The sequence below is a fragment of the Aulonocara sp. 'chitande type north' Nkhata Bay genome, linkage group LG9 (genome assembly GCF_057382095.1).
Source record: "Aulonocara sp. 'chitande type north' Nkhata Bay isolate Kocher_YH1m ecotype deep benthic linkage group LG9, A_spYH_male_GT1.1, whole genome shotgun sequence".
NCBI classification, from domain to species: domain Eukaryota; kingdom Metazoa; phylum Chordata; class Actinopteri; order Cichliformes; family Cichlidae; genus Aulonocara; species Aulonocara sp. 'chitande type north' Nkhata Bay.
In genome coordinates, this window is record NC_141352.1 from 11,803,108 (window position 1) to 11,830,445 (window position 27,338).

At 42.8% G+C, this 27,338-nt stretch overlaps 3 protein-coding genes across 7 annotated transcripts; 1 reads left to right on the forward strand and 2 right to left on the reverse strand.

Moving 5' to 3' along the window:
* Positions 1 to 745: 745 nt before the first annotated feature.
* On the reverse strand, positions 746 to 8,057 carry pdha1b (pyruvate dehydrogenase E1 subunit alpha 1b). 4 transcript variants are annotated; one of them, XM_086305834.1, is made up of 13 exons: positions 7,895 to 8,057; positions 6,645 to 6,665; positions 5,622 to 5,774; positions 4,331 to 4,396; positions 3,678 to 3,851; positions 3,410 to 3,536; positions 3,228 to 3,319; positions 3,045 to 3,137; positions 2,655 to 2,810; positions 2,253 to 2,324; positions 1,982 to 2,049; positions 1,790 to 1,898; positions 746 to 1,693 (listed from the first exon to the last, which is right to left on the reverse strand). In XM_086305834.1, the coding sequence occupies exons 1-13, from the start codon at positions 7,952 to 7,954 to the stop codon at positions 1,529 to 1,531; spliced, it is 1,356 nt and encodes a 451-aa protein (XP_086161960.1). In that variant the 5' UTR covers positions 7,955 to 8,057; the 3' UTR covers positions 746 to 1,528. The 4 variants fall into 4 exon arrangements, with proteins under 4 accessions (XP_086161960.1, XP_086161961.1, XP_086161962.1 ...); XM_086305835.1 differs by lacking the exon at positions 5,622 to 5,774 and having other exon boundaries at positions 7,895 to 8,056; XM_086305836.1 differs by lacking the exons at positions 5,622 to 5,774; positions 6,645 to 6,665 and having other exon boundaries at positions 7,895 to 8,055.
* A 571-nt stretch (positions 8,058 to 8,628) lies between these two features.
* Positions 8,629 to 19,823, reverse strand: acot9.1 (acyl-CoA thioesterase 9, tandem duplicate 1). 2 transcript variants are annotated; one of them, XM_086305839.1, is made up of 16 exons: positions 19,624 to 19,823; positions 17,931 to 18,034; positions 16,432 to 16,458; positions 15,986 to 16,031; positions 14,491 to 14,661; positions 13,989 to 14,026; positions 13,000 to 13,083; positions 12,736 to 12,839; positions 12,532 to 12,605; positions 11,871 to 11,938; positions 11,679 to 11,790; positions 11,494 to 11,584; positions 10,739 to 10,824; positions 10,569 to 10,656; positions 9,759 to 9,909; positions 8,629 to 9,207 (listed from the first exon to the last, which is right to left on the reverse strand). In XM_086305839.1, exons 1-16 carry the CDS (start codon positions 19,635 to 19,637, stop codon positions 9,152 to 9,154), a joined length of 1,314 nt encoding a protein of 437 aa, XP_086161965.1. In that variant the 5' UTR covers positions 19,638 to 19,823; the 3' UTR covers positions 8,629 to 9,151. The 2 variants fall into 2 exon arrangements, with proteins under 2 accessions (XP_086161965.1, XP_086161966.1); XM_086305840.1 differs by lacking the exon at positions 16,432 to 16,458 and having other exon boundaries at positions 19,624 to 19,822.
* A 2,563-nt stretch (positions 19,824 to 22,386) lies between these two features.
* LOC147321724 (diamine acetyltransferase 1-like) lies at positions 22,387 to 25,209 on the forward strand. Its single transcript, XM_086305888.1, has 6 exons — positions 22,387 to 22,645; positions 23,632 to 23,683; positions 23,765 to 23,845; positions 24,519 to 24,620; positions 24,699 to 24,739; positions 24,825 to 25,209. The coding sequence occupies exons 1-6, from the start codon at positions 22,583 to 22,585 to the stop codon at positions 24,999 to 25,001; spliced, it is 516 nt and encodes a 171-aa protein (XP_086162014.1). The 5' UTR covers positions 22,387 to 22,582; the 3' UTR covers positions 25,002 to 25,209.
* The last annotated feature ends 2,129 nt before the right edge of the window (positions 25,210 to 27,338 follow it).

The following is a 27,338-nucleotide window of genomic DNA, read 5'->3' on the forward strand; positions in this document are numbered from 1 at the left end:
GTAGTGAAACACAAAATAAACCACTAAAAAAAAAAAAAAAAAAAAAAAGCTCCAGGACAACATAAATGTGTGAAAACTTATGAAATGCCAAGTTACCAGAAAAACATACAAATGAACACTATGCAGTGACCATAAACCACTCAAAATATACATATATATGAAAATCTCACAAAAACGAGAAACACGAGCACAGGAAGGAAAATGACTTCTGAAGTACACAAAACGAGATCAAAAACTACACAATAACCAAAAACAAACACCACAAAGAACCTCGTGAACGTAACTCCTGGATTCACCGCATCGTTTCCTTAAAGCTGTGCGTCGCTACAAAATCCAGTTTTGAATACTTTTGTCATTTTTTCCGTTTTCTGTGACAACTTTTCAGTGGTTTAAATTTACAGCATTTCATGTTTGTCGGAGTCGAGCATAAATTTCGTTCATAAAGCTTTAATAAAGCGACCAAAAAAAAAGAAAAAAAAAAAGTCCAGACATGTTCATTTTTATACTATGATGCTGACAATAAACCAGGATAAATTTTACTCTAATTAAAATGAAAAAAAATAAATAAATTTTTAGTTTTGAGCAGCCTGATAGTGACATCTAGTGGTTGAGGATGGAACAACTGAACAGCGCATGGATTTCCTTTAGGTTGATCAACTATTGAGTCATATTTGAAGCATTACTTTGTAACCACATTTGAAAGCTGAGCAAATAAAATATGATTCAAACACAAACACGTTTCCACTTTGCTTTAAAGTCGTTTTATTTCACAACCTTCAGTTTCCACCATTCACACAGGTAAATAAGAAAGCTTTATATCTGTACAGGCTCAGATACAGTAAACTTTAAAGAACACAGAGGAAAGATCTTATAACAGACTCCTTTAAATTCATAAAGTGCCCAGAAAGTCTCAAATGTAGTGCATCCAGTTGCCAGCTTCAGTTTCCCCACACAAGTCCAGATGTTTGTCTTGTCAGTAGTCAAGTCAAGCAGCTAAAGTCTTGCTTTCATCTTCAGCTTATAAACACATTTTTAGAGCCATTTTATGGTTACATACACTGATATTGTGTCCTTATCCTGGACACTGAACCTGCTTCAGATGAGGACTGCTCTGGAATGAAGCTCAGGCTGCGACTCCTCATTAAAGGCGTTTTACTATCAGAACAATCCATCACATTTGCATTTCCCAAGTTTAAAGTCACACTTCTGAGGGAATATCTACACAAGTTTGGAACATTTAAAAATCTGAGGGTTTAAAATGCAGGATAAACATGGAGAAGGTTTCTAACGGACACGTTTCCATGTCAGATGTTGGGATTTGTGCGTTTACAATGCAGCATGTTTATCCTGTCCAACACCTCTGGCTCCACCACGAATAATATCTCACAGTTATACAGTAAACTATAAATAAATAACACTGACAAGTTTCAAGGAAAAACCTCAAAGTCCCGTGAAGGTGCTGAGACCTAAAATCGAGAGGGAAGGTGCTGAATGTGTGAGGGATAAAGGTTGAGTGTGTGGTCCGAGTCTAGCTGACAGACTTGAGCTTGGACCAGGGGTTTGTCCCGCGCACCTCCAGCAGCGGGTTGTTGGAGAAGATGTGGTTGCATAACTCTTCCAGCGGCGGCTCCGGGTCCGAGGTGGCGAACTGAGTCGCATCCTCCACCTGCTTACGGATCTCGATGTCGATTTCCTGACGGGAGAGAAATCAGGTGCTGTAATCCCTGCAGCTGCCGACATTTAAAACCGTTTGAAGCTGTGAATGTATCACTGCCGTCTGGACGCTCACCTTGAACTCCTCTACAGACGCCATGTTGTGGCTGAGCATGCGCTCCTTCAGCATGGAGATGGGGTCGCTCTTGCTGCGGACCTCCTGAATCTCCTCGCGGGTACGGTAGCTGCAGGAGGTCAAACCAAATTACTCAGAAAAATCACAACTCCCCCAGGGTCCGGTAAATCCAGACTTAGAAAGGTAACTCACCTGACACCTGGGTCACTCATGCTGTGTCCATGGTAACGGTAGGTCTGCAGCTCCATTATGATGGGACCCTGAAACACAAAGTGCTGCTTCACATCGATGCTCTGGAAGATTAGAGCCTTTTAGAGAGCCTACAGGAAACTCTCCATCACGAGAACCCTTCAAAATTAAAGCCCGTGGGTGTCCATGGACTTCTACCTTCACATGTATGAAGAACTGAGTGCAGCACAGAGGTTTTATTTTAAATTTATTTTTTAAAAATCTAAACCCTCACCTTTCCAGCTCTGCAGTGATCTGCAGCAAACTGTGCGGCCTCTCTGACGCACAGGACATCCATCCCATCCACCTGCAGGAGAGCAGAGAGAAACCTGACCATTGGCACACCTCTAAGCACAGAGAAGCGACCCCTGCAGCGACCCCTGCAGCGACCCCTGCAGCGACCCCTGCGTTCCAGTGTGTTTGTGCGCAGTATCATACATGAGCATCAGACAGCTGTATGCATGCTCACACCTGCAACTGCCAGGACAGACTCTCAGCCTCTTCCTGTTATAGTCTGGGTCCAAACGGGCAGCGGCAGTGTACAGTCATCAGACACACTGCAGCCGCTGCCCAGGACCGGCACATTTACCCGCCATGTTTAACCCCGCCCTGCAGCTTTAATGTGTTAGTGTCTCACTCTGAGTCCAGGTATGAAGTCCCCCCTCTTGTAGTAGTCGGTGCTGGCTGCAGCTCTCTCCACTGATGTCCCCATGCCGTACTTGTTGTTCTCGCAGATGAAAATGCACGGCAGCTTCCACAGAGCGGCCATGTTGTAAGACTCAAAGAGCTGGCCCTGATTGGATCAGAGAGGAGTCACAAAGTGCTTTACAGAGGTATTAAAAGCACACAGCTGAACCACGTAAACAAGGCAGAACTGCAGCAGCCTCTCCAGCTCACTTTGAGACAGTCATGAGTTTAGTGATGTTTCTTAAATGGATAAAAGGGAGTGAGGGTGAGATCACCCTTTCCTTATTCCAACTACAACCTACAAGGACATATTTATTTATTATTATTTTTTAAATCTTACCTGATTGGCTGCTCCGTCTCCATAGAGCGTAACGCACACCTGGTTGTTGCCTTGGTACTGGCAGGCGAGAGCGATGCCTGCTCCCAAAGGTACCTGCACAGTTCACAGGTGAGTTACTGAAACTGTAACGAGTGTTTAACTACGGAGACGTGCAGGTGTGAGAGGCTTTTTAAATGTGCTCACCTGTGCGCCCACGATGCCGTTGCCTCCATAGAAATGTGGAGCGTACATGTGCATCGAGCCCCCTTTCCCTTTGGCCACGCCCCCTCTACGACCTGAGGAGCACAAATAAAAGTGAAGCTGAGACTAAGATCCAGCTCAGACGCGCACATGTTCAGACTGTAATACCTTCCTCTCGCTCTCACCTGTGAGCTCGGCGAGGATCTCTTTAACAGAGACGCCGCGGGTGTACGTGTACCCGTGGGCGCGGTACGCAGTGATCAGGTGGTCCGAGGGGTTGATGGCGGCCTCGATGCCTGCAGCACACGCTTCCTGCAGGAGAAACCACATGTTCTGCATCTCACCACACTCACAAACTGATGTTTGTTTGGGTTTTGTCTAAATGTTCTTGCATGCACTGAGATTTGGATGCAATATAAATGAATTGTGTTCCTGGCCTGCAGGCGCTGATACCTGTCCGTCGTACAGGTGACAGAAGCCTCTGATGATCTTCTGCTTGTAGAGCTGGTCAGCTTTGAGCTCCATGCGCCTCACCGTCTGCATGGTGCGGTAATACTGCAGGCCCTGCTCCCTCGTCAGCTCTGCCTTCACCGGCGGGCCCTCCTCCAGGCGGTGCAGGTCGCATTTCTACACCAAAAAACAAAAACACCACAAACTGGAGAAGAAGACCAAACCAAAGATTTTACATTTCTGGTCCACAATGAGTGAAGTTTTAATAAACTACACAAATCCAGACCTGAACCAAAGATTAGCACATTTATTAATTTACTGCTGAATCCATCAACAGTGCTGAGCCTCCTGTAGTCTTTCAGGCCAGAATACAGATCCGAGTGGACTCGTGCTGATGATCATGACACTGAAACTATTGCTGATGTGATTCGATTCAGTTTGACAGCAGAATCAACTTTACAAATATAGCCATGATATTTTATCTGAAAGGACAGTTTGTGCATTAACCCTGATAAGTTTTATCTTGCCATCTTCATGTTACGTTCTGAGCTACATTCGGTATCGACTAAGATGTTTAACTGATCGCAGCTTTATGGGGGTAAAAATCCCCTTCCTTCAGTCTGAAATTGCCATTAGTGATTCTCGTTTGTGCCCACCTTGATGTCAAAGGTCGCCTGGGGTGTGAAGTCAGCGAAGGAGCGGGAGACAACAACTCTGGCTCCCTGGAACACAAACACAACCAACTGAAACAGTGTTTCCATCACTGCAGCATCACAACACGACTTAAAGCGGTCACAGGTCTTCCACACTGAGCAGCGTGACGGCTGCCCTCCTCGTCAGAGCAGGGGGAGGAGCGAGGCGGGGTTGGTGGGATCAGATGGGCGGGATCAGGTGGTTCATACACACACTAACCTTCAGTAATCTGTGACACTGGAGGTCAGTAACAGGGAGGGAGAACAAACCCAGTCCAATAATGCACTGTGGTTTTTACTGAACAGGCCCTTCAACAGTCTGATAGACTCCTGTTTTGTCCTGCACCACGTGTGCGCTGATGGACAGTTAATTAATAAAGGTAATTTAGTTTTCAATAAGAACCTTGGAGGCATTTCTATGATCTGATACTTTACAGACAAAACAATTACTCAAAGCTGTGCTCAGCTGCAGCCCTGCAAGCTGCAGACTTGCACATAACCATTGCTGCTTTTACTGTACACAGATCAGTCATGTTTATGTGCACGGTCACCTCTTCAGGTGAATGAAGAGATGAGATATTTTGGTGAGGTTGCCCACAAAAAAAAAAAAAAAAGGGGCAGCAGACCTGGTGTGGACGGGCCCAACGAGGAGCGCCAGTTTGTCCGGGATCATTTTAGCTCATGAAAGTATAATGTGCACGTAGGATTTAACACTTAAAGACCAAGAGAAAGAAAAATAGTTCTGATAAATTGATCATTGTAATGACGAAAGTGTCAGTTTCTACCTTGCCAAGAGCTGTAATTTAAGTTTTCTAGGTAATTTTCTGACTTTTATAATCAAATGATCAAAGTTATGGGACAGATTTATAGATCAGGAGTAGCGTTAGTAGAAGCCCTTGTTTGACAATTAACCCATAAAACAGTTACCCGATGGTAAAAACAAAGGAAAACACACTTCCCACAATATATGGAATCATTTTGACTGGGAATGCACCAGTTATGAAATTCTGGACACGTAACCATGTTTAAAATAAGAAACAGCTGATCTTTTTTTTTTTTCCACCTCATTTTTGGGATCAAAGAAATCTCCCTGCTTTGCACTGCTCGGAGTGCAGCATTAACGAGACATGTCGGTGCATATAGGGTCATTTGTTCTTAAGTCATACATATCCATCCATGCAGCAGCTCTGGTTAGGTTCCCCGGCCCTGTTAGTGAGCAGGCAGCAGACATGGAGGAAGCTTCACGAGTCCTTACTGGTCTGTCAGCACAGCCGCTAACTAACAGCGCAGACGCTGCTCTAGCACCGACTGCTGTTGGAGGCGGTTTAGGTGGAAGCCGCTGGGTCTGTGCAGAGGCGGGCGCCGCCGGCGACGTTAGATCAACAAACTCTGACAGGTCAGTCAGTAGCTGGGGAACAAAAGGAGCCAACCAATCAGACCAGAGCACAGAGCACGCCCAGTGGAGCTCTACAGGTGAGAGAGGAGCTGTAGCTAGACAGAGACAGACATGACAGGTGGAGTCTAAATAGATGAGACACACAGAGGGGACAGACTGAAACCAGCCCAACATGTTCACACAAGCACAACATCTGTAATCCCAGATTAATCACTTCAGCACCAGCAAAGTCATTTATGTAGATTAGAGGCCTTATAGCTGTTTTTTTAGTCAGTTAATGAATATCTTTACAGCTTAAGAACATTTTATGAAACTGATTTTAAAATATGTTATTTTGACTTTTTAAATGAAGATTATCAAGTATTACTTTGTTTATAATTTTACTCATTTTCTCTTCATTTAATTGATGCATTAGTGTTCTTACAAGTCATTTTAATTTTATCATTTCAGGATTGATTTTTATTTTATTATTAATTTAACGGTATTAACAAACACAACATTAATGATAAATGAACCCTGACATTTGTTATTTTGGCAGGTTTAAGATCATTTTTGGGGTTTTCGTAATGACTCAAAGTTGATTCACAGCTACCCAAATCTGGGGGAAGTGATACCCGTTTGTTTAGGTGCTGAAAATTCAGCTTAATGTTGTACCAGTGTGAAATTAATGTTTTAGGAAATAAACAGCAAACAAATGTGGAATGAACGTGTTAAATGAAAAAAGACTCAAAGACTATAAAGAACTACAAACACTCCACACCAATGAGGATCATCATTGCAAACGCTACAGCGATTCTTTTAGCTGCGCTTCAGTTAGCTCCCTGGGAACCACCACCACCACAGCAGGACGGAGCCTGCAGACAAACATCAGCAGCTGCTTACCTCAGACACTGTTTGGGCTCCCTAGGGTTCAGGCGACGGGGAGAGGTGGGAGAGGAGGGAGAGAAGCGAAAAATGAATGGGGAGTCTTTGAGTGAGTTTGTGTGTGAATAAAAACAGCAGGGAGGCCGGAGGGTAGGAGTGAGCACCAGCGGAAAAGGGAACAGGATTCCCACAGGCAAGCGTGAGACTCGACTGAGGCATTTTCAGCTTTTTCTTCATCTCATTCTGGATGATATGATTAGTAAAGCAGTGCCTGTAGGAAGCTTCTGTAAATGATGCACCACAACAAACACTCGACATGCTGCTGCCAGTCCTACTGACCCACAGGGAGGCGCTGATGTGTTTTAAACTGACCCAGCATCTCTTGATTGGCCTGATTTTGAACCATGAAGGAAGTCTAGCATCCTCTTTACATCTCACGTCATCTAGAAGTTTATATTTGAGCATGGGAAACTAAAAGAAGTGTACTATGAAGCCATAGTAATGGCTTCTTTAGCCCTCTTCAGCTTATAGTCAGAGCGTTCAATGTTAGGACGGTGGCTACATCACCATGGTAGGCAATGATAAGTCACCTCTGGATTTCTAGGATCAACATACTTCTTTAACCTACGCGATTGTCTTTACCGTACACGGCTCTGCACATTTATACACGTATGTTTTTATTTTATTTGTTTTAAAGCATGTAACTTCGTGTACTTTCTCAAAACGTGCGCCATGCTCATAAAGGTTTTAGAGACAAACACTGGAGGTAACACACCTGAGAGCAAAGTGAGAGGTTTACATTTGCATGGTGCACTCACAGAAGCCCCTATAATGCATTTCAAATATGTTCCTAATATTTCGTCCACGTGTTTAAGCGCCCATGCTGGTCGGTATTGATCACATCAGCGCCTGCGTGGCAGTACAAGCTCTCCGTGCCGTGTGAGGAAGGCAGACCACCAGAGGCATAACATATTCAGGGTTAGAGAGAGGTAAAGAGCTAGCACCCCGACTGTAGCCATGTCACTGCATTCATGCATGCTTCCGTCCAGTCAGCCAATCACACGAGAGCATGAATAACCCATTCTTTCACCACAACATGCAAACTGCAAATAAGAGCTCAAACCAGCCACCAGTGCTAATGTTAGCTGCCGCTAACAAGGTCAGCCCCCCCTCCAAGCTAAACAGTACAAGGCGAGCTAATGGTTAGCGCGGACCGGCCCCGGCACACAACGTGGCTTCCGTTTCCACACCAACCCCCGAAAACTCACCGCATTCCTGCCGGTCATCCTGCACAGTGCGTTAGAGATAATGGCTAACATGGTTTTCATGCTACACACGGAGACGACCGGAGCCCGGAGAGGATTAACGAAGGATGCTCCGTGTTAGTGTACGCGCAGAAAACGGCGCCGACTCCCACAGTCCCACACAACATTGGTTCCGCTCGGTATTTATAGCTAGACGACAACTAGAGAGGCATGTTTACGCCCCACTATTACCCTTAATCGCTAATCATTGTAATTTATTTTAACAAGTTAAACGTTAGTAATTAATTTTAAACCCTGGCTCGACCTGTAGCCTCCACTCAACGATAGATTAAATAAATAGTTCATTATTTTATTCTTTTGTTTGGGAAATTATTTTTTAATAACAGATTTTGAAAGCCAAAAATTTGGTTATTTTTCTTGCTTTGACACTGTTCTGAGGTTTCCTTAGCTGTGCACTTTACAGATCATAGATGAAAAACAGAAAATAAAAGGCATCAAAAAGCTAGCATTGGTTGTGTGGTGTGGTTATCTTTACCGAACTGTTGGTAAGTAACATACATCAGGCCGTTGTCACAAACATTATTTACTGCAAACCAAGAGGTTAAACATGTCAAAATAAGAAACGCTGCTGTGTGTTAACAAGGCAAAGCTGCTGGTTTCTCATATTTACGTGGCAAAATTAACCAGTGATCGAGCGTCAGCTGTACAGAATGAAATAAAAACAAACACACAGGAACAACTGTAACACCGAGATAAATAAAACTTTTTTATTGCATTCGAGTAAATACACCAGTTAAGGCCAGAGAATTGACACCCTTGTTCTTTTTGCAGCAGCATCATAATAAAGTGTAAAAAAGAAAAGCTGTTTGTGCGTGTAAGCAACAGTGAGATATAAAAACGTAACACGCTGTATCGTAACACCGAGGAGTCGAAGTGAATGAGGTTATGATGAGAAGGGCTGGAGTGTTTACCTCGTTTTCTACAGTTGAGAGGCTGTAACACTGACAAGTGGGAAAAATGATAAGAGTATAAAATAGAGAAACATGGGGGGAAAAGCATCTTCTGCTGTAGTGCGCCAAACACATCAATTTGTAAACCTCCAGATCGACTGAAGCAACAAGATTCAAACAAAGTGCCTGTGGGCTGTTCAAAATTCAGAAACCGTTATATGTCAGAACCTAAAATTCATTCATTATTCTCAACAACACGGAAACACTTGGAGCTCGGCATCTGGATGCTGAAAGGCTTCAGTTTGACGCCTCAGCACGCCACCGTTTGGTCAAAGTGTCTCTTTCCGTCCAGGTACAGCATCGACTCTGTCAGACACACAAAACATCCACATCAGTACACACAGCTGTTCTCCTTCCTTTCAGTTTGATCTTTGAATACAGAACAAGTCAGATCTGTAATCCCAGATTAATCAACAACTCTATGTGCAGGATTTGTTTTTAAGTTTTTAAAGTTTGGCTTTTATTCGGTGGCTGTGGAGGAGCTAACATCATGGGTCACCTGTAGATTAACCTGCCTGCATACGCTGCACCCAGTGAGTAATAAAATTGCAACAGGTTGTCATGGAAACCTGAAAAAAAGCTGAAAATGCTGCTGAAACATCTACTATTCCTAGTTTTTAAAACGTGACACAGTAAATGTCTCGGTAGAAAAGAGTGAGTCAAAGCGAGAAGTGCCGATCAACGAACGCGTGATCATAACAACCAGCAGCTAAATTAACATTTAACAACCGTTTTAATAGTTGATTTCTTTCGGCACTGAACGTGGAAGTTTGTTTGATTTATTCTGAAAGGAACTTACTGACATGGATATAAATCAGATTTCTTTTTTTAACTGTTTCCTGTCTGCACCGGCTCACCTCCATAAGTCTTGGGCATGATGTTGGGGACGTCGCGGTCTGAAGTGAAGGTGAAGTGGAAGATGTTGGTGGTGTTGTGCTGTCGGGTCAGCGGGTCAAACACCTCGCTGTGAACTCTGACCTGGACGTACGTCCCCTGAGTGTAACACACCTGAAAAACAAAGACACAAACAGCCGAAGCACAAAAAAGACATAAAAACATCATTTATCCTGTTCATGTAATTATTGTCCTTATTTTTTGTCTCGTGTCTCCTGTTCCAGTGCTGGATGCTCATATTAAAGGTGGACAGAGAAACGTGTTGCTTAATTCTTGTTTAGCCAATCAGAGGAAAGTTCGATTAAAGGAGGCGGGCCTAAAAAGGCCAGTTTTAGAGACAGGATTCACTGAGAGGCTGCTCCAAGGTGTCAGAAAAATCAGGATTATTTTGAACTTTGAATCATCCAAAGCTTCTCTAGCAAAGTCCAAGTATAAGAATATGGAGCAGTAGAGGTGACCTCCGATAATTCAGTTCAAAACATCTTCATTCTTGGTCTAATCTCAGTCACAAAAACACATGTAAAAAAAACATCTAGTTCCTATGATATAATTTTTTACAAAAAGTGCTGTAGGTGTAAAAAGTTGGCAAATAAACATCATCTTACATTCCTCTTAAAGGACAATCACTTTACTTTAGCTCCATTTTTGGTCTCCATCAGCTCCAAGTGAAATATTTCACTTTTTTAATCTAACTCCTCCCTTTTTTTTCCATTGGCTGGCCTCTAACTCTGAAAGCCATACAGGTAGTCCACCTATAAAGAAGATGCTCTGACCTGCGATGAGAGCATCAGCAAAGATCCAATCTCCACAGGTTTCTGGAAGAGGATATCATCGACAGCCACCAGACTCGGCCGACAACCCCTGCAACACACGGCAAGGAGCAACAACATTTACAGCAGTTATTCTTTAATGTTTCTTTAACCCTTTAGTCTAAATGTCTCACCCGTAGGAGCAGGCGTTGGCCCAGCCGAGCTCGTAAGCTTTCCTCATCAGAAAACCTCCAAATATCCTGTTAAAGATGTTCCTCTCCTGGTCAACACAAACACAGAAACAGGTTTTTTAAGTTTTCCAGCTGAAATAATTTAGGGTTTAAACTGGGAACATAAATGAAACTGGAAACCACAAAAGATCCATTTCCCCATGTAAACATAGCTGCTGGTATTTAGGAAAAAAGAAACACAACTCAAGGAAATATCCAAGTAAAGAGTTCATATATATACAAGGTGTGATTACAAAAAGCTTTAGGAATCTCCCCTTCAAGACCATCTCCTCTGGTCTACACAGCTTCCAGCATGAATCCTTAAAAGTCGTGTTCCTGAGTCCTCAGCTTTGCACTGTACGCTCTTTATTATCTCCACGAACTTCAAACCTCAAACTTCTGTTGATCAAAATAAGCCGTCTTTCATGTGGAGGAACATCGCTGATGTAGAGAGTCGAGTTTCCGGCTATGACAGAGCCGCACATCGGGTGGACTCGGATTGTCTTGCTTTGGTACAAACAGCTCCAGAGGCTCCAGTTTAATCTCCAGGGAAGACTTAAAAGGCTGAATTCAAGTTAGAGGTGCACGAGAAGATGATCTTCAATGGGAAAGTGACCAGAAATACATTACGTAAATCACACCTTGCATATATTCACAGCCTAAAATGAACCTCAGTGTAGAAATAAATTCTCCTTCTTATTATTTATCCGTCCTCTCACCTGAGGATGGCAGATCTCCAAGCCTTTCAGTTTGGCATCTTCCATCCACACTGAGTTTGGGGGCAGAATTCTGCTGCGGAAACTGACTGTGCTGCAGAAACATCCACAGAGATTTAACAGAGTGTATCTTAATATATGAAGCAAATATAACATCCTCATGATATCCTGTGATGTTTCAGTCGTACTTGGTGTCCAGGGTGTTGAGGAAAAGGCCGTGAACGACCGTCCTCTCCTCTTGTGTGGGAGCGACCTTCAGCAGCGACGCAGTGCTCAGCTCCACACGGCGGGATTTGTTAGCTGGAGGAGAGTGAGCGTCAAGATCAGCGTGCAAAGACTACGCTCTTCATAAAAGCTGCGATTGTTTCATCGGCTCTCACCTTCGCCTTCCTGCAAGAGTCGTTCTTCCTCGGGTCCTTCAGGCGTCAGTGGATTTACAAACGCTGCCCTGAAAAGGGAAAAGAAGCAGAAACACAGAGTATTAAATAAGTATGAGAGAAACACAGCATGAGTTTACCGTGCCACTTTTAGGACTGAGAAGCAAAGCTCTGTGCAAAAATAAATCTGCACAGGAAATGGGAAATAAAATGATTTCCATGCACATAATTAGTCCTCAATGAAAACACTTTCTCGATGCAGAGAGCCAAAACAAACAAATGTAATAATAATGCAAAATCTCCTGAGGCAGCACACGAGCAGAGGACAGAATCCAGATGTACAGTGCTGGGCAGAGAGCTCCTCATAGTTATTAATCCCAACTCTTAAATCTCTGTGAGGTAAGATACTCAGAGAGTCGATCAGATCTATGTCTCTTGGACCCTAACAGCCTCTGCAACATGGAAACTATAACACTACTTTCAGGGTAACTCTGATCCTATTAACCCCCAAACTGTGTTTCGTAGGCAAATAAAATGACTTTTGGTTCTGTTGATCACAACTATGTCAGATTTTCAAAAAAAGGGCCCTGGGATCTAGAAATGGGATTCTCTAAACTCGTGTTTTTTCAAAATAAAAGCACTGGCACTGTACAGGATGTAATACCTCTTGTTTCCTGGGTCTCGGGCCACCATGACGAATGTAGCATCCAGAACGGAGGCGTACGCTCCGTCACGGTACTGCAGGAGAGACAAACACTTGGTTTTTATTTACACCACCAGCGAGCATAAACAGGGTTAAGACTCTTCATTTAATTACTCTCTTTGTATATATTGCATATAGTCGAGTAAGCAGGTTAGGCGAGCCCACCTGTGACATGTGGATCTTGGCTTCAATGGAGGACTTCCCCACCCACGTCACATGACCTGTGAACTTGATGTCGCAGTCGGGGTAGATGACGTGCTGCCTCATGTCTGACCAAGCGCGCGCACACACACACACACACACACACACACACACACACACACACACACACACACACACACACACACACACACACACACACACACACACACAAAGATATTAGTGGTAAACAAAGTGGTTTATTGTACCCTGTACCCGAGAGATTCTTACCGATTTTGTCCACCAGGGCGGTGACAATAGACAGAGGAGACCTCTTTAGTTCTGAGTTGTAGGTGTGAGAGTAAGAGATGAGGACTGAGGAAGAAAGAAGAGGAGAAATTACAGTTAGGTCCATAAATATTTTGATTCTCTACATTACCACAGTGAATTTGAAATGACCCACATGCAGACTTTCAGCTTTAATTCAGTGGGTTGAATCCTTTCATTTCGGTGGACAAGTTAAATAACTCAAAACAAAACGTTAATTTCTAATACTTAGTTGAAAACCCTGTGCTGGTGATCACAGCCTGAAGTATTGAGCTCATGGTCATCATCAGATGCTGGTTTCCTCCTGGTTAATGCTCTGCCAGGCCTTTACCTGTTGGTTTGTGGGTCTCTCTGTTCAAAGCTTAATCTTCAACAACTGAAATACATGATCAGCTGGGTTAAGCTCAGGCGACTGACTGGTCCATTCAGGAGTGGGTTGCTTTAGCTATATGTTTGGGGTCATTGTCCATCTGTATTATGAAACGCCGCCCAATCGGTTTGACTGCGTTCAGCTGGGTTTGAGCAGACAGTACGTCTCTGAACACATCAGCATTGATTCGGCCCCTTCTGTCCTGTCCAGCCCAGTCTAGCCTCTCTTTTCTTGAGGATTATGACTGGCTTTCGCTTTGCAGTGAACCCTGAGTATTTACTTTCACACCCGCTTCTCTTTATGGTAGACCTCCTGGAGAGTATCGTTCACTTCGATGGCTGGACGTCCAGGTCTTTTGGCGTTGCTGAGTTCAGCAGTGCTTTCTTTCTTTCACAGGATGTACCAAACTGTAGATTTTAACACTCCTGTAACAATTTCATCCAGTTTGAATGTGGATACCCTCAAATAAAAGCTGAGAGTCTACACTTCCTGTCCATATTTCAGCACCCAAGTTTAAATGAACCTAACTGTGTAATTAGTGCTTGAATGAGTGAAGTTCCCCATCATCTAATCTGCTGTGTACCTGCTAAACTGTCCAAGTCCTCCAGGATTCTGCCAAACCTGAAACGAGACAGAAAACAGTTAGAAGGTCAAAACTGAAGCGCAGACGTACTGGGCCACATTTACTCAGAGAGCAGGCTGCATTCATTTTCTGATGACTGCGCACAAACACAGGGTTCAATTTCTAGCATTTAAACAGGCGAGTCATAAAAGCAGTCAGTACAGTAGCTATGAAGTTTTTGCAGCATGCTGTAAACAAGTTTGTTTCTACTGTAAACAGACACTTTAACACAGGGGTCTTTTTGGAGCCTGCCTCCAGTGGCCATTAGGGGAAGTGCAGCTTTTGGCTCTGGAGGTTCTTGCTTATCCAATACAAAGAATGTAACTGAACCCGTCACCATTCACATGGAGGAGACATGGATTTATCAGACTGTCATGTAGCTCTTAGATTTTCCTTTCATGGTAAACGTACTGTTGGTCTGCCCGTTCACTCACTTTACTGTCTCCGCTTTCTGCGTGTTTACCTGACGGTGTTGTGGTAGGTCAGATACTTCTCCCTGAGCTGTGGCTCAGAGCCCAGGGGCAGGTGCACCTCCAGGTAGCTGTCCTTCATCCTCTTGGCAGGAAGTTCATTCTGAGATTTGGCCAACATGGATGACAGTGAGACACGCTCCGCCATGGCCTGCTGATGGTCGCTGCAGACGAGAACGAGACCGCATCACTAAATATAACATGTTAAAAATAGACTCCCTGGATTTGTTCATGTAAATATATTTCATTGGTATTATTATTATTGATTATACGATAGTTTTGTCCCACTTTCTCACCACTTTTTTCTTTAGATTTATCTTTTAAAATATTTATTAAGCAAAAAAGCAATAAAAAAGTCCTGTAATTACAGTAAACAGCAAAAATGTGTCATCTAACTGCTGATAAATGAGCTCAGTCAGCTTTATTTTTAGGACTTCAGTTAGAAATACTGAAGGTGAGGGTTGGATTTAGGTGTGTAGGGGTTTGGAAGCTAAAAGCTTTAACAATTGTGTACTGAAAAGTGAACAGCAGTAATCTAACAGACAGGAAATGAACACATTATTTACTTGTTTTCTCAAAATTCCTCCAGATAAAAATGACCGGCCTTTTTTTCTTACCAGAAAAAAGACGATTCTACAGCAGATTTAATAGACTGATAAAATTACAGGAGTAACATGAGATGAGAGAGGAACGATATGGGAGTCATATATATGTGTGTCATCTGCAATACAATAACATCTGATGCTGAGGATTTTTTAAATAATTATTCAAGTGAGTGTTGGCACGTAAATATAAAATATCTGGGGTCCGAGAGCAGAACCCTGTGGAACCTCTAACAGTACTAAAGCTGTCTGACAAAACTGAACGACCGCAGGTAACAACAGGACAATCCTAAATCTCAAGTATCCAGCCAGACAGCTTTTCACAAAGCCAATGAACAAACTCAAAAGTAACTCTGTGAAAGCAAAATGACCAAAAATGTCTTTTTTGATAATCTTGCCAAAACGTAACGATCGAAGCAAAATTTATTACTGCATTCAAAGGCTGCAGACTGAGTGGTGGCTTTTAACATTTGCTGAGAAATGATTAAGGATGCTGTGATTTTTAAGGAGAGGCCAGCTGCCGATTCTTTTACAGGCAGAGAGTCACAAACAGATTTGTTTCACCAGAAATGGATTCATACTAAGATTTAAAGTAAATCTATTATATTTTCTTACTTTCTATCATATATACACTGTTACAACAGCTGATGTTTATATTAACCACAACGTTTGTAAAATGAGGTCAGTCTGTGTGTAAAAACGCATGTTTCTGACAGTTTTTTTCTACTGTTGGGTCTGTATGATGTCACAGAGAGAGGATGACAATAATATACTCATCTAAGGCATTAAGCCTTAGGTGGCTTAAAGGGGGAGGAGCTAAAACAGCTCATTTCAGACAGCATGAGGTAAATAAAGATGATTTTGAACTGTGAGTCATGCCAGTTACCTCCAGTTTGTGGAAGCTCCCACGATTTCTCTCAGCCTGTTTCGCACTGAAAACAGAAGACGAACCAGATGTATGAAAGATCTGAACACTGGAGTTTGGAGGCTGCCATTAAATATAGCACATTTTTTACAATGTGATCTGAGACTTGCAGCTCAGCAACGTCTGAACAGCAAGAAAACATTAAAACTGAAGCTGAGTGCCACAGAGGGAAGAAGACGAGAGAGTTCCTGCTACAGGAAGGTTTGATTCTGCCAGAGGAGACGTCTTTGAACATAAAATGCAGCTCTATGAAAAGGCTGAACAGCAGAAGCTGAAACTTCAGTTAGGAGACAGTGGGGGGGAAACATGCAGGGAGGAGTTAAAATGTAATTAGAGTAAATTAGAAGATAATTAATAAGCTCGTCAGTTCAGATAGTTGTGATTCATCTTGGTTTACCAACACGCACCATTTGACACATGAAACTGTGGATTTCCTGTGGAGAAACACAAAGGATTAAACACACAGGGCTCAGAGGACGACGGACTCATGAGGAGACCAGAATAAACTCAAATGTACAAAGTGAAAACACTTCTGTCCTGAACACAGCAGAGACTTTGTTCCACTAAGGATACAGCAGGTCCTATTTAGGGCCTTGCTTTGTTTATTATTATCATTTACACAAGTAAATCACACTTAACATGATGGAAACCAGTGAAAATATTCATGGCGTCGCAGCACTCTCTCTCATCAACCTTTATGAAACCAGGTACGCAAATCCAACATCCCAGGATGCACAACAAAGCTTCTCTGAGAAAACCTTAAAGAAACTCAAGCTTTTTATCTTTAAAGGTAAATTTCGGTAGTGACCGAAAGAACGAGATCGCGGATACAAGCGGCAGAAATGAGCTTCCTCCGAAGGGTGGCTGGCCTCTCCCTTAGAGATAGGGTGAGAGGTTCGGCCATCCGGGAGGGGCTCAGAGTAGAGCAGCTGCTGCTCCACATCGAAAGGAGCCAGCTGAGGTGGTTCGGGCATCTGACAAGGATGCCCCCTGGGCGCCTCCTGGGTGAGGTGTTCCAGGCATGTCCCACCGGGAGGAGGCCCCGGGGCAGACCCAGGACACGCTGGAGAGATTATATCTCTCGGCTGGCCTGGGAACGCCTTGGTATTCCCCCGGATAAGCTGGAGGAGGTGGCTGGGGAGAGGGAGGTCTGGGCCTCTTTGCTTAGGCTGCTGCCCCCGCGACCCGGCCTCGGATAAAGCGGATGAAGATGGATGGATGGATGGATGGTAAATTTCCATTTTCCAGGCTTGAGGCAGATTTTCATTTTTACATAATTGTGTGAAGCTTTGTGGTTACAAACAGCTTTTACTTTCCTCTGCGCACTTACTCCTAAATGTTACTCTATTGATTTAGAATAAAAATAGAACAGAAACAAACTTCAAACAAACTCTGAATACTTGGGCCTAATACATGTTGTCGTTCTCTGTTCACAATTTATGTAATTTTAAGCTCAACTAGGTCATTAAATTTAAGTGTATTGAGCGATAAAAATAATAAATTTTGGTGACTTCAACGTAAAGACCTCCCAAATGCAGAATTGTGAAACTTTTGAGTTTGCATTGAAGGTTTGTTGTGTCATCGTAAATGTTGACGTTTCACCACAACACAAGAATTTACTATACCTCAGATGTATAAATATCTAATCTGCCACAATCGTCAGCTGATTGCTAAGAGTCTGGAGGCCTCTAAAATGGCATAACGCCACCTGGTGGCAACAGGAACTCATCATAGATGTGATAATCATCATATTACATGACATTTGCATTGTGTTGATACTAGCTTCATGTATGTAAACTGTTCCATCATAGCTCTGATTTGACATGTGTTACTTCACTCTTTACCTCTCTGTGTTCTTGCTGTTAAATCAGGCGATGTGAAACAGGAAGTGCGTTTGCTTTCTTACCCTCGATCATGTCAGGTGCCTTTCCCTGCTGGCTCTGCTTCAACGCTCCTCCCGTGCAGAACGACTTCCTCGTGAAGGACGCGGCCGATCGCAGCAGCAGAAACCTGAAGCAAGCAGAAAAACTCCTGTAATTACCAAGTCCTGTTACAGGCACGCACACCGACCGCCTCTATTTCAGGCCGGGCGTGTGAGCGGTTTAGATCCCGAACAGCTGATCAGACGGACTGTTACCGCCCCCCCATGAGAGGAGCGTGACTCTCTGCAGCTTAGTCACATTTATAGCTCGTTACTGCATGTCCACTTTCTGAACATCTTTTTTTAAAATGTAATCTCCATGAGATTAAAATACAATTTTAAAAATAAGAGTACATTCAATGATCTTAATTATTGTTAGACTGGGTCACAGGACAGTTATCATGAACTGTAAAGTCAGTGAGTCTGTGTTACCTGGATTAGCAGCAATCTGTCCTTTATTTTTAACAATGCATCAATGACTGGAATAACAAAAAGTTCACAACTCTTCTGACAAAGGAATTTAAAAATAACTTGATAACAATACTGATTATTTCTTTGACTCTGACCTAATCTGACCAAACCTAAAGTTCCTCTGTGTAGAAGAAACCCCGAATCTCTGTTTGGTTTCATCTGTGCCCCTCAGCTGTCGAAGGACCTGCCTGAGGGCCTTCAGCTTTCTTCATCAGTATCTTTTAAAACATTCTCTGAAGTCTTACTTATATTGTTGGTCTTTCTCAGTCGTCTTCTTACAGATTTTACATCTTTAACTTAATTCTGATTTTTTAACTAATTTTCCACTGCATTTATAACTAGGAAGTCTCACTGTTTTTTTACTCTTCGTGTTACACTCAAGTTGTGTAACAGACAGCAACCTTAGAGCTGAAGAAGAAGGCAGGATGAAGGTGAAGATGAGAGTCACAAAAGGGAAGTTTTGTAAAATGGTAGTGAGGCCTGTTATGATCTGTGGTTCTGAGACAGTGCTGCTGACAAAAACGATGGAAAGAGGAGTTGAAGATGCTCAGATTCTCACTGGGAGTGAGCCGGATGAATAGGATTAGTTATGATTAGTAATTAGAGACACAGCTCAGGATGAGTGTTTGGACATGTGAAGATGGGGAGAAAGGATGGAAAAGAGGAAGTTAGAGGAAGTTCATGGATGTGGTGAAGGAGGACATGCAAAGAGTGACAGAGGAGGATGAAAAGAAGAACTAGCGTCTTTTTAAAATCAAACATTTTAACTGATAATGTTTCGGCCATTTCTGTTTTTATTATTATTATTATGTGTGTATTGTACATGTGAAACTCTTCGTAGTGGTCATTTTGACCTCATTACTTATTTATAAAGCGCATGTAGGAGTGTAAACTGCGTAGAGGTTTCTGAACTAGCCTGTGTAGCTGTCATAAGTTAACTTCGGTGTTTATCCTGTGTGAGGCCTCCTGATTTGCTCTGTCTTTATTTCCTGCAGACACGCCCTTCGTGGAAACAGACCGCCGCCCTCTGTGGGCCTGGTTAACTAGTCACTCTTCATTTACACACCACTGAAGTCATAACAGAGAAAGGACCATCACAAATCGCTGTTTATCGCTGCTTCGCTTCCCTCGCTACTCTTAGGTCACTTGTTAACAGCGCGGACGCCGCAGAGACAGCTGTGCACGAGCTTTGTTTTACGTCACTAACCTCTGTGAGAGCATTTTGACCGGGATGACAGAGCCGAGGCCTCGAGGGGTCCAAACGAAGCGGGTGGGCTGAAAAAAGGGAGAGAAAAGAAGAAGAATCACAGTTTTCTCTTGAGGAGAGAAAGAGGCTGATGACGGGGTAGCTTCCGCGGTGGCACGCAGCTCCGCCCACTGCGTGATGACGCAGCGCTCAGCATCCGTGGGCCTTGATGCCCTCGGTCCAGCCTGTCAGGAACTTTATTTGACAGGCTAACCTTACAAATTTAGACACAGACAGACACAGTGGTGCTCACTGAGAGATTTTCCAAGTAAAAGTGTTATCGCTCACTAAACAGCCGCTTAAAAAACTTTTACATTTCTGTTTTTGATATTTCCGTTTAGCCTAAATCTGCCACTCTAATATAATTTGTCCTTCTTATTTTTTTCTCTCGAAATGTTACTCTCTCTGCCAGAACCTTGAACTTTGTATTTATTGATCCATGTTTTTGTCGAACGTGGGTCAGTGAAACAGTAACAAACCTAACTGTATGCATGAGTAAAATATCAAAACACTCTTTGTGTACTTTTTTTTATGAATCTATAAATAATTTCATTTATTTATTAGATGAGTGGATACATGTTGACATGTTGTAATATGGTGTTTACCATGTCATAGCGTACAAAGCACAAGGGGAAACAAGGGAAAGTGATTCTCCTTTAACCCTCCTGATATGTTTCAGGTCGGAGTGATCCATTTCAAAATTGAATATTATATTTAAAATTATTTTAAAGTATTTTTTCAACATGGAACTTATTCTGCTTGGTTTAATAGATGTAATCAACATATACAATGAAAGTAGCTAATTTCACATATTTACACGTATATTTTGTGTCACAATGTCTCTGGAGACTTCATATTTTTTCCAGAGTCATCCGATTTGATAATCAAGAGACAAGCACTGTTAGATGGGAGAGAGAGAGACAAGCTGGCAACTACCATTATTCAACACTGTACTTAAAAAAAGTCATATATCCTCATCGAACCATGATCTGTGAGCAGTAAAGAACACAACTACATCAAATAATGACTGAAATAGTTGGTAATGGAGTTAATAATGAGATATGAACAATGTTTATTCTGTGGGTTTTTTGTTGTTTTGGATAACTAAACATGCCCAAGCTGACCCACGAACGTCCTTCCTTCACCTTGGAGACAAACATAACAGAAGGGTTAAAAGTGTCTGGTTTTCACTACAAGATACTCCTGAGGCACACCTTCCCCTTAGTTGTTGGTTTTTTTTAAGCTGAACACTTATCTGGACAGCCAAACGTTCTGGTCCGTCTTCTACAAGTGAATGAACAACAACGGTAAGATGTATGAGAAGAAAATAACGTATAAGAAGTGTCATAAATAAAGCAACTAAAACAACCACGTTATACACTGTTAGGGACATTAAATGTCTTGTATTGCATCAATTTCAGTCTAAGTTACAGTTGCAGGTGTGGGGGTGGGGGTGGCCTTTGACCTGTTCTCAGAGGATCATTGTTCCCCCCAGTACATCAGTGCTACAACTGTCTGCGAAGCATCTAACCACACCTAATCATTACACACACTCTACTCTGCACATGAATATGTAGGGTCTGCTGGTGTTGGAAAATTCCACTTGCGTGGGCAGACAGAGGCATTATGGGAGAGACCTGAACTGAAGTCTGTACTGGAGCATTGTGAGTTGAAATTAAACCCCCTGGAGGAAAAAAGAAATGTGAAAAACTGGTGATTCCATACATGTGGTTCTTTTTTTCCTCAAAGACCTTTAAAATTAATTAGACAAACCTTCACAACAACTGCCCAAATAGATCCCTGCTGAGTGGCTTCACTTCCTTGGAGAACAGGAATGCCTTTCTGTCAGTGTAAAGACACTCAACTAAATATTTAATCCTTGACATATCTTAAAAGAAAAGGAAGGACAATTTCAACAATATGTCTCAGTTTTCTACATCATAAATGTGTAGAATCACAGAAAAGTAGCTTATTGTCAGTCTGCCCCAGGGCAGCTGTGGCTACAACTGTAGCTGCCTCCACCAGTGTGTGAATGCGAGAGTGAATGAATAGTGGCATTGTAAAGCGCTTTGGGTGCCTTGAAAAGCGCTATATAAATCCAATCCATTATTATTATTATTATTATTATTGCCCAGAGTGTCCTGTATTTATGATAATGTTCTTCATTTTTGTATAGTAGAACATTTCTGTTTTAAATACTGTAAAAACAATATTTCTTCATTTAATTGTTTATCTGTTACGTAACTATTTTGGTGCCAAACTGATCTGTTTTAGAAGAACTTATCATCCCAAGAAAGTTTCTAGTCCTCATAACACCTGGAAATCTATGTGCTTCTTATCTTATCTCTGGGGCAAAACTGATGTTGTTTTCTGAACTTCAGATACAGTTACAGTTAAGTTACTGTTTTGATTAAGTAACTTAAATTATAGGCTATTGTTTTTGTTTAATGTGTTAGATATTTAGCACATTGTTTGACTCTTATACATTAGTTAAACATTAGTTCAACATTGTTTAACTAAAGAATAAAAACACTTTCCCAGGTCCTTTTCTCCATCAAAAACATATGACTGAATAAAAACAGACCCCCACATGTGACCGTTCTTTGTACCCCGATTGGACAAAAAAAGTGACCAGGGGGTGTCGCTGATTTGTCAGAAATGCGATACTTGAGTGAACCGACCAATTATATTGCAGCGCGAGCCGGCTATAAAAGCCCTGACATAAACAAAGGGGGCACAGTAGAGCGGCAGCGACCCAGCCGAGGGCCAGTTATACTGAATGTTTTATCTCGACGAGCGCGTTCGGACCAGAGGCTGACTGTGGGGGAAAAGCCACTGCGAGGCGAATGAAGAAACACCTAATCTTCCAATTTACATACAGAGGACTTCTGACGAAAGGGAAAAAAAGTAAAAGAAGAAAATGGAGTATAAATTACGAAAAGCTGAACCCCGAGACGTGCCTGATATATTACGACTGGTGAAGGTAGGCCTGTGGGATTAAAAAAACCAAATACCGTTTTGGGGATAAACGTAATTAATTTGATATGAAACGAGCAGGAATTCAATATAGCGGTCGAAAGCTAAAGGGAACTGTTACGTGTTACAATATCCGTTAGCTGTGGAAATCCGTTAACTAGCGAAACATCGGCAGGTGTGAGCTTTCCTGAGGATGTCCGAGAATGAGGTCAGAGCCGGAGGCCTCTTTAACGTCAGATGACTCAGAGCGGCCGGGTGTCTAAATATGGTCCGTCTGACGCGGTGTCCGTATCATGGCTGACCCCGACGCGGAAACGTTACAGTGGAGGAAAACAAACAAGCGACATCTGCGAAACCCCGAAGAGGGTGCCGGTTTGATCTGGAAACTGGTGGCGCCTATATTTAGCATCAGGGCGTTTAGAGGCCTCTTAAAGTTAACGTCATTTTCAGTTTACACAATATACCGACTTTAAAGGACCTTATCGACTTTACTTGTAAACTTGGCTTTAAAAAATAAATAAAATTGGCTCCTTCTAGTTAATTCCACTTAACTTTTTGGCTTGTAAATTGTAAAGCCATTTTAAATTGTTCCCATACAATTGTAAAAAGAGAAGATTATTTTTTTCAACCTCCCTCCTTTCTGGTCCTTTTAATGACCCTAACGTCAATTCATTTCTTGTGAATTTGCTCAATCATTCCCATTGAATAAAAGTGAAGTGATGGAAAAGATCTAAACCTCGACGCTCACATCTTAATCACCACAATGATACTGACCAATTATTACAATGATTCTTTTGTGTTCTTAATCAATAAATGACTTGTCGCACAATAAAATGTTTGTTAGAATACTGGATGAGCTGCAGAGCTGCAATACACTTTGCTTGTTTAAGAAATTGAGCTCAAAACAAACCGGATTCTGGACTAAATAAAAATGAAACGGCATCAGGAGTGCTGTGTCGCACTACGAATGACATCATCCCATTGTTGTTCCAGGAACTTGCAAAATACGAGGAGATGGAGCACCAGGTGACACTGACTGAGAAAGGTGAGTTTAAAGTCACCTGCACACGACTAAAAGACTACCTGCTCTGTTGTGTAAATAATTAAAGGTTGTGTTTGCCTGTAGAGCTCCTTGAGGATGGCTTCGGTGACACCCCGTTTTACCATTGCATCATCACTGAGATCCAAGGAGAGAAGAGCAGTGAAGGTACGAAACGCCACGGATCCTCTTTCTGGAGCAAAAACACTTGGAGGATCGTTTTCAGCCTGAGGCTTGAATAGTTTCCCACAGGAACCGTCAGGTTATCATGTCACCTGATAAGGAGAGTAAATGTTTCCCACCATCTGCTGAGACAGCGTTTCCACAGGGTGTGCATCCTGGTTTTGTAAATACAGGCCAAGAGTCAGACGCTCGCCTGCAGGTGTTAGTCCCCCTGAACACGTTTATTTAATTGTTCTTCACAACGTAGCTTCCATTGAGATGTACAGAGAAGTACAGTTTGTGCCTGACCTACAGGGGAGGCACCATCTGGACACATTCCCAGTGACTGCAGCGCAGACGCTCGTAAACAGTCTGATTAGGCCGAGAAAGTTCTGGCAGATTTCCCCTAAGAAGGAGGTTGAAGGTTAAGGTAGAAGTTTTCCTGCATGGAGCCATTTCTGGTGTTGCAGTTATTTATTTTTGCCCAACTGTCTCTTTGTTCACATCTTAAACAAGAATTTGCCTCCACAGCTTGTAAGCCTGGTGTTATTCCCAAAACATTAAACCTCAGCCCTGTTTTTATTTGCTCTGCATAGTCTCAGCATACATTTTATCCACATAATCTCAAGAATGAGATGTCTGGTTTCTAACAGCCTAACATGGTCGTTTCTCCCTGCAGATCGCAAGGTGGTGGGTTTCGCCATGTACTACTTCACGTACGACCCCTGGGTGGGCAAGCAGCTCTACTTGGAGGAGTTCTATGTGATGGATGAGTACAGAGGTAAAAACATCTCCATCTGTTTACATTCACTCCTGCTCTGCAGCTTCATTGATGCCTGAATTGTTCCTCTTTCTGCAGGTCTGGGCATCGGTTCAGGGATCCTGCGGAACCTCAGTAATGTGAGTGTTTACAAACTAAAGTGCATCCTGACTTTGGCTGTTCTTTTGAGCGCACCAACCTAAACTCCTCTCCGTCCTCTTCCAGCTGGCGATGAAGACGCGCTGCACCGGCATGATGTTCGTGGTGGCGGAGAACAACGAGCCGTCGGTCCAGTTCTACAAGCGGCGCGGTGCCGAGGACCTCTCTCAGGAGGAGGGATGGAGGCTCTTCAGGTTCGACAAGGACAGCCTCGTCAAGATGGCCGCTCCATCTGAGGAATAAGAGGCCCGACCGAGCAGACGCGCCTCGGCTTTTCAGAAGAGTTCAGCTTTGAAATGCAGCATTTATCACAGTAATCTGGTGTATTTAATCTGTCTGTAGTTCGTAGTCTTAGTGAGCCTTTTGTGTCTAATCTGTCACAGAGTTACTCGTCTTTATTCAATCTTAAAATCACTTTTAGCTTTAAATAAAAACTGCTAATCGCACACAACTGTCATTCTTCAGTTGGTTACATACTTGCCTTTGATTGCACTTGAATTCATAGTTTCCTTCACAGAATTCAAACTCATTAGAAAACTTTACCAGGCCATGTGTCACCTACAGTGCAGGAGTCCACTCGTGTCCTTATGTTGAATCAGGAAGATTCTGACGTTAAGTTCTCCTGGTTTTAAGTCACTCATCCAGTCTGTGGCGCTGACCTTTACAGAATGTCTTTCTTTTGCCACTCTGGCCACCAAACAAAGACCTACAACTCACTTATTTAAAAAGAAACTAACTTGAGGGCTGGATCGGTGTTGTCAACACACAACTGTTACTAGCAGCCTGTCACAAACACGTTGGTTCCCCTTTTTTTTTTTTTTTTTTTTTTTTAAGACTGAAAAATCCAAAAGCTGAATATTTGACTGGAATAAAATTGTGTATTTGCATCAAGGTGATTAAAGAGCTGATGGCTGAGACCTTGGAGAAGTGGCAGGCAGTAAACTACACGGCATATGACCCACATCTCCTTAAGAAATGAGAGCAAACAGGTCTGATACAGATGAATCTAAGGTTTCAAATATTTGGGGAAGCAAAACTGTGGCGGCTCCGTCACTGGGAGCTTAATGTCAGCCAGTAAGAGATTAATGAAATTATGAACACAAAAGCACCATTGTAATCTGACCCAGCGTACGATGCCATCTTGGAAAATGTGATTCACAACAGATTCACTTTTCAGCTTGACCCCTGAATGTCAGGGCACTAAAAGCATAACCGAACATGCTAGAGCACAGAGTCATAGCACGGCCTTCCCAGAAGCCAGACATCAACATTACTGAAGCAGCGTGGGACCAAAAGGCCGGGCAGACATTTTAATGTCCTTGAAGCCCGGAGAATTATTCCAGAACAGTGCTGAAAGAAAGCTGCAGGAGAGCACGACTGCAGCTTCTCACCCAGGTCGTCGTCGCCCCACAGACCTGAGAAAAGAAAGAAAGTGGACTTCTTTAAACTTCAGTTCTAAAAACAAAAGCGTCCCGTTTGGAGGTGGTCGTTGACGATGGGTGTGGAGAAAGGCGTGGGTCATTACCATCACTGAGTATTAAGCGTGAAAACACTTGAGGTCACCTGAGGCCAGGTGTGAAGGGTTCTCGAGACTGCATCGTGGGTGGCAGCCGTGGTGATGACACACATGATCAGAACTGAAGAAGCCTCCTGGATTAGTTCACAAACCTAACAAAGTCCAGCTGCCTTCTTTTTTCAAGCTCTTAAGGCTCCCGAGGAGAGTTCAGCTGTGCAGGATGACAGCAGCCACACCAAATATTGACTTTAAAGCTCTTTAGAATGAAACCGTCTGTTCTTGCCTTGTTGACTGTATTTCACCTATGTTTGCACTTAAAGCTTTTACATACTGGTTTGCAGCTCTGCAGTTATGTTGATGCTGCTGGGAAACGTTTGCAAGGAAAACTCTGAGATTATAAAATGAATTCAGGTTTTTGGTTCTTCTTCGTGCAAGATAAAACCTGCAGTTCAAAAATAGTTTTAATGGAAATGGAGCCCCTGCAAACACAAACAGTACATACTGTTACTGTGTGTCCACGCATCCTCTGTTTTCAGTTTATCAGATGTTTTTGTGGAGCCTCGTTTGGACTCATAAAGCAGTCAAAGGCTGGACTGTGAACTCAGTTAAATGGCCTGAACTATGTTTTAATAGTTTTCTATAGCTCTTATCATAACTGGAGATTGTTCCAGAAGAAATCTCGTTGCCATAAAGATGCAGGGACATGATAACGAAACAGTGAATGATGAAAAAGCACAGTCGTGTCGTAAAGTTTAACCTCACAGACGGTTGTCTGTCTGCAAAGTTACTGTTCGCCTGTCAGCACAAGTTCAGTGTCTCCTCTGATTATGGCTGCAGGTCCTGCTTCTAAGCTTCCTCTGTGCTGTTTTAACAACTGATCTTATCAGTCTCGTTTACGTTGAATTATTAAACTATATTTCTGGTTAAGCTTTCATCAGCTGGAGGAAATGCTTCTGCAGGTCAGTGAATTTATCCGGTGACGCCTGTCAGGCCTCCAGGGCTGATTTATGATCAAGTCCATCTAAAATCAGGTCAATCTGAGAAACTCCCACCTTTGCTTTTCA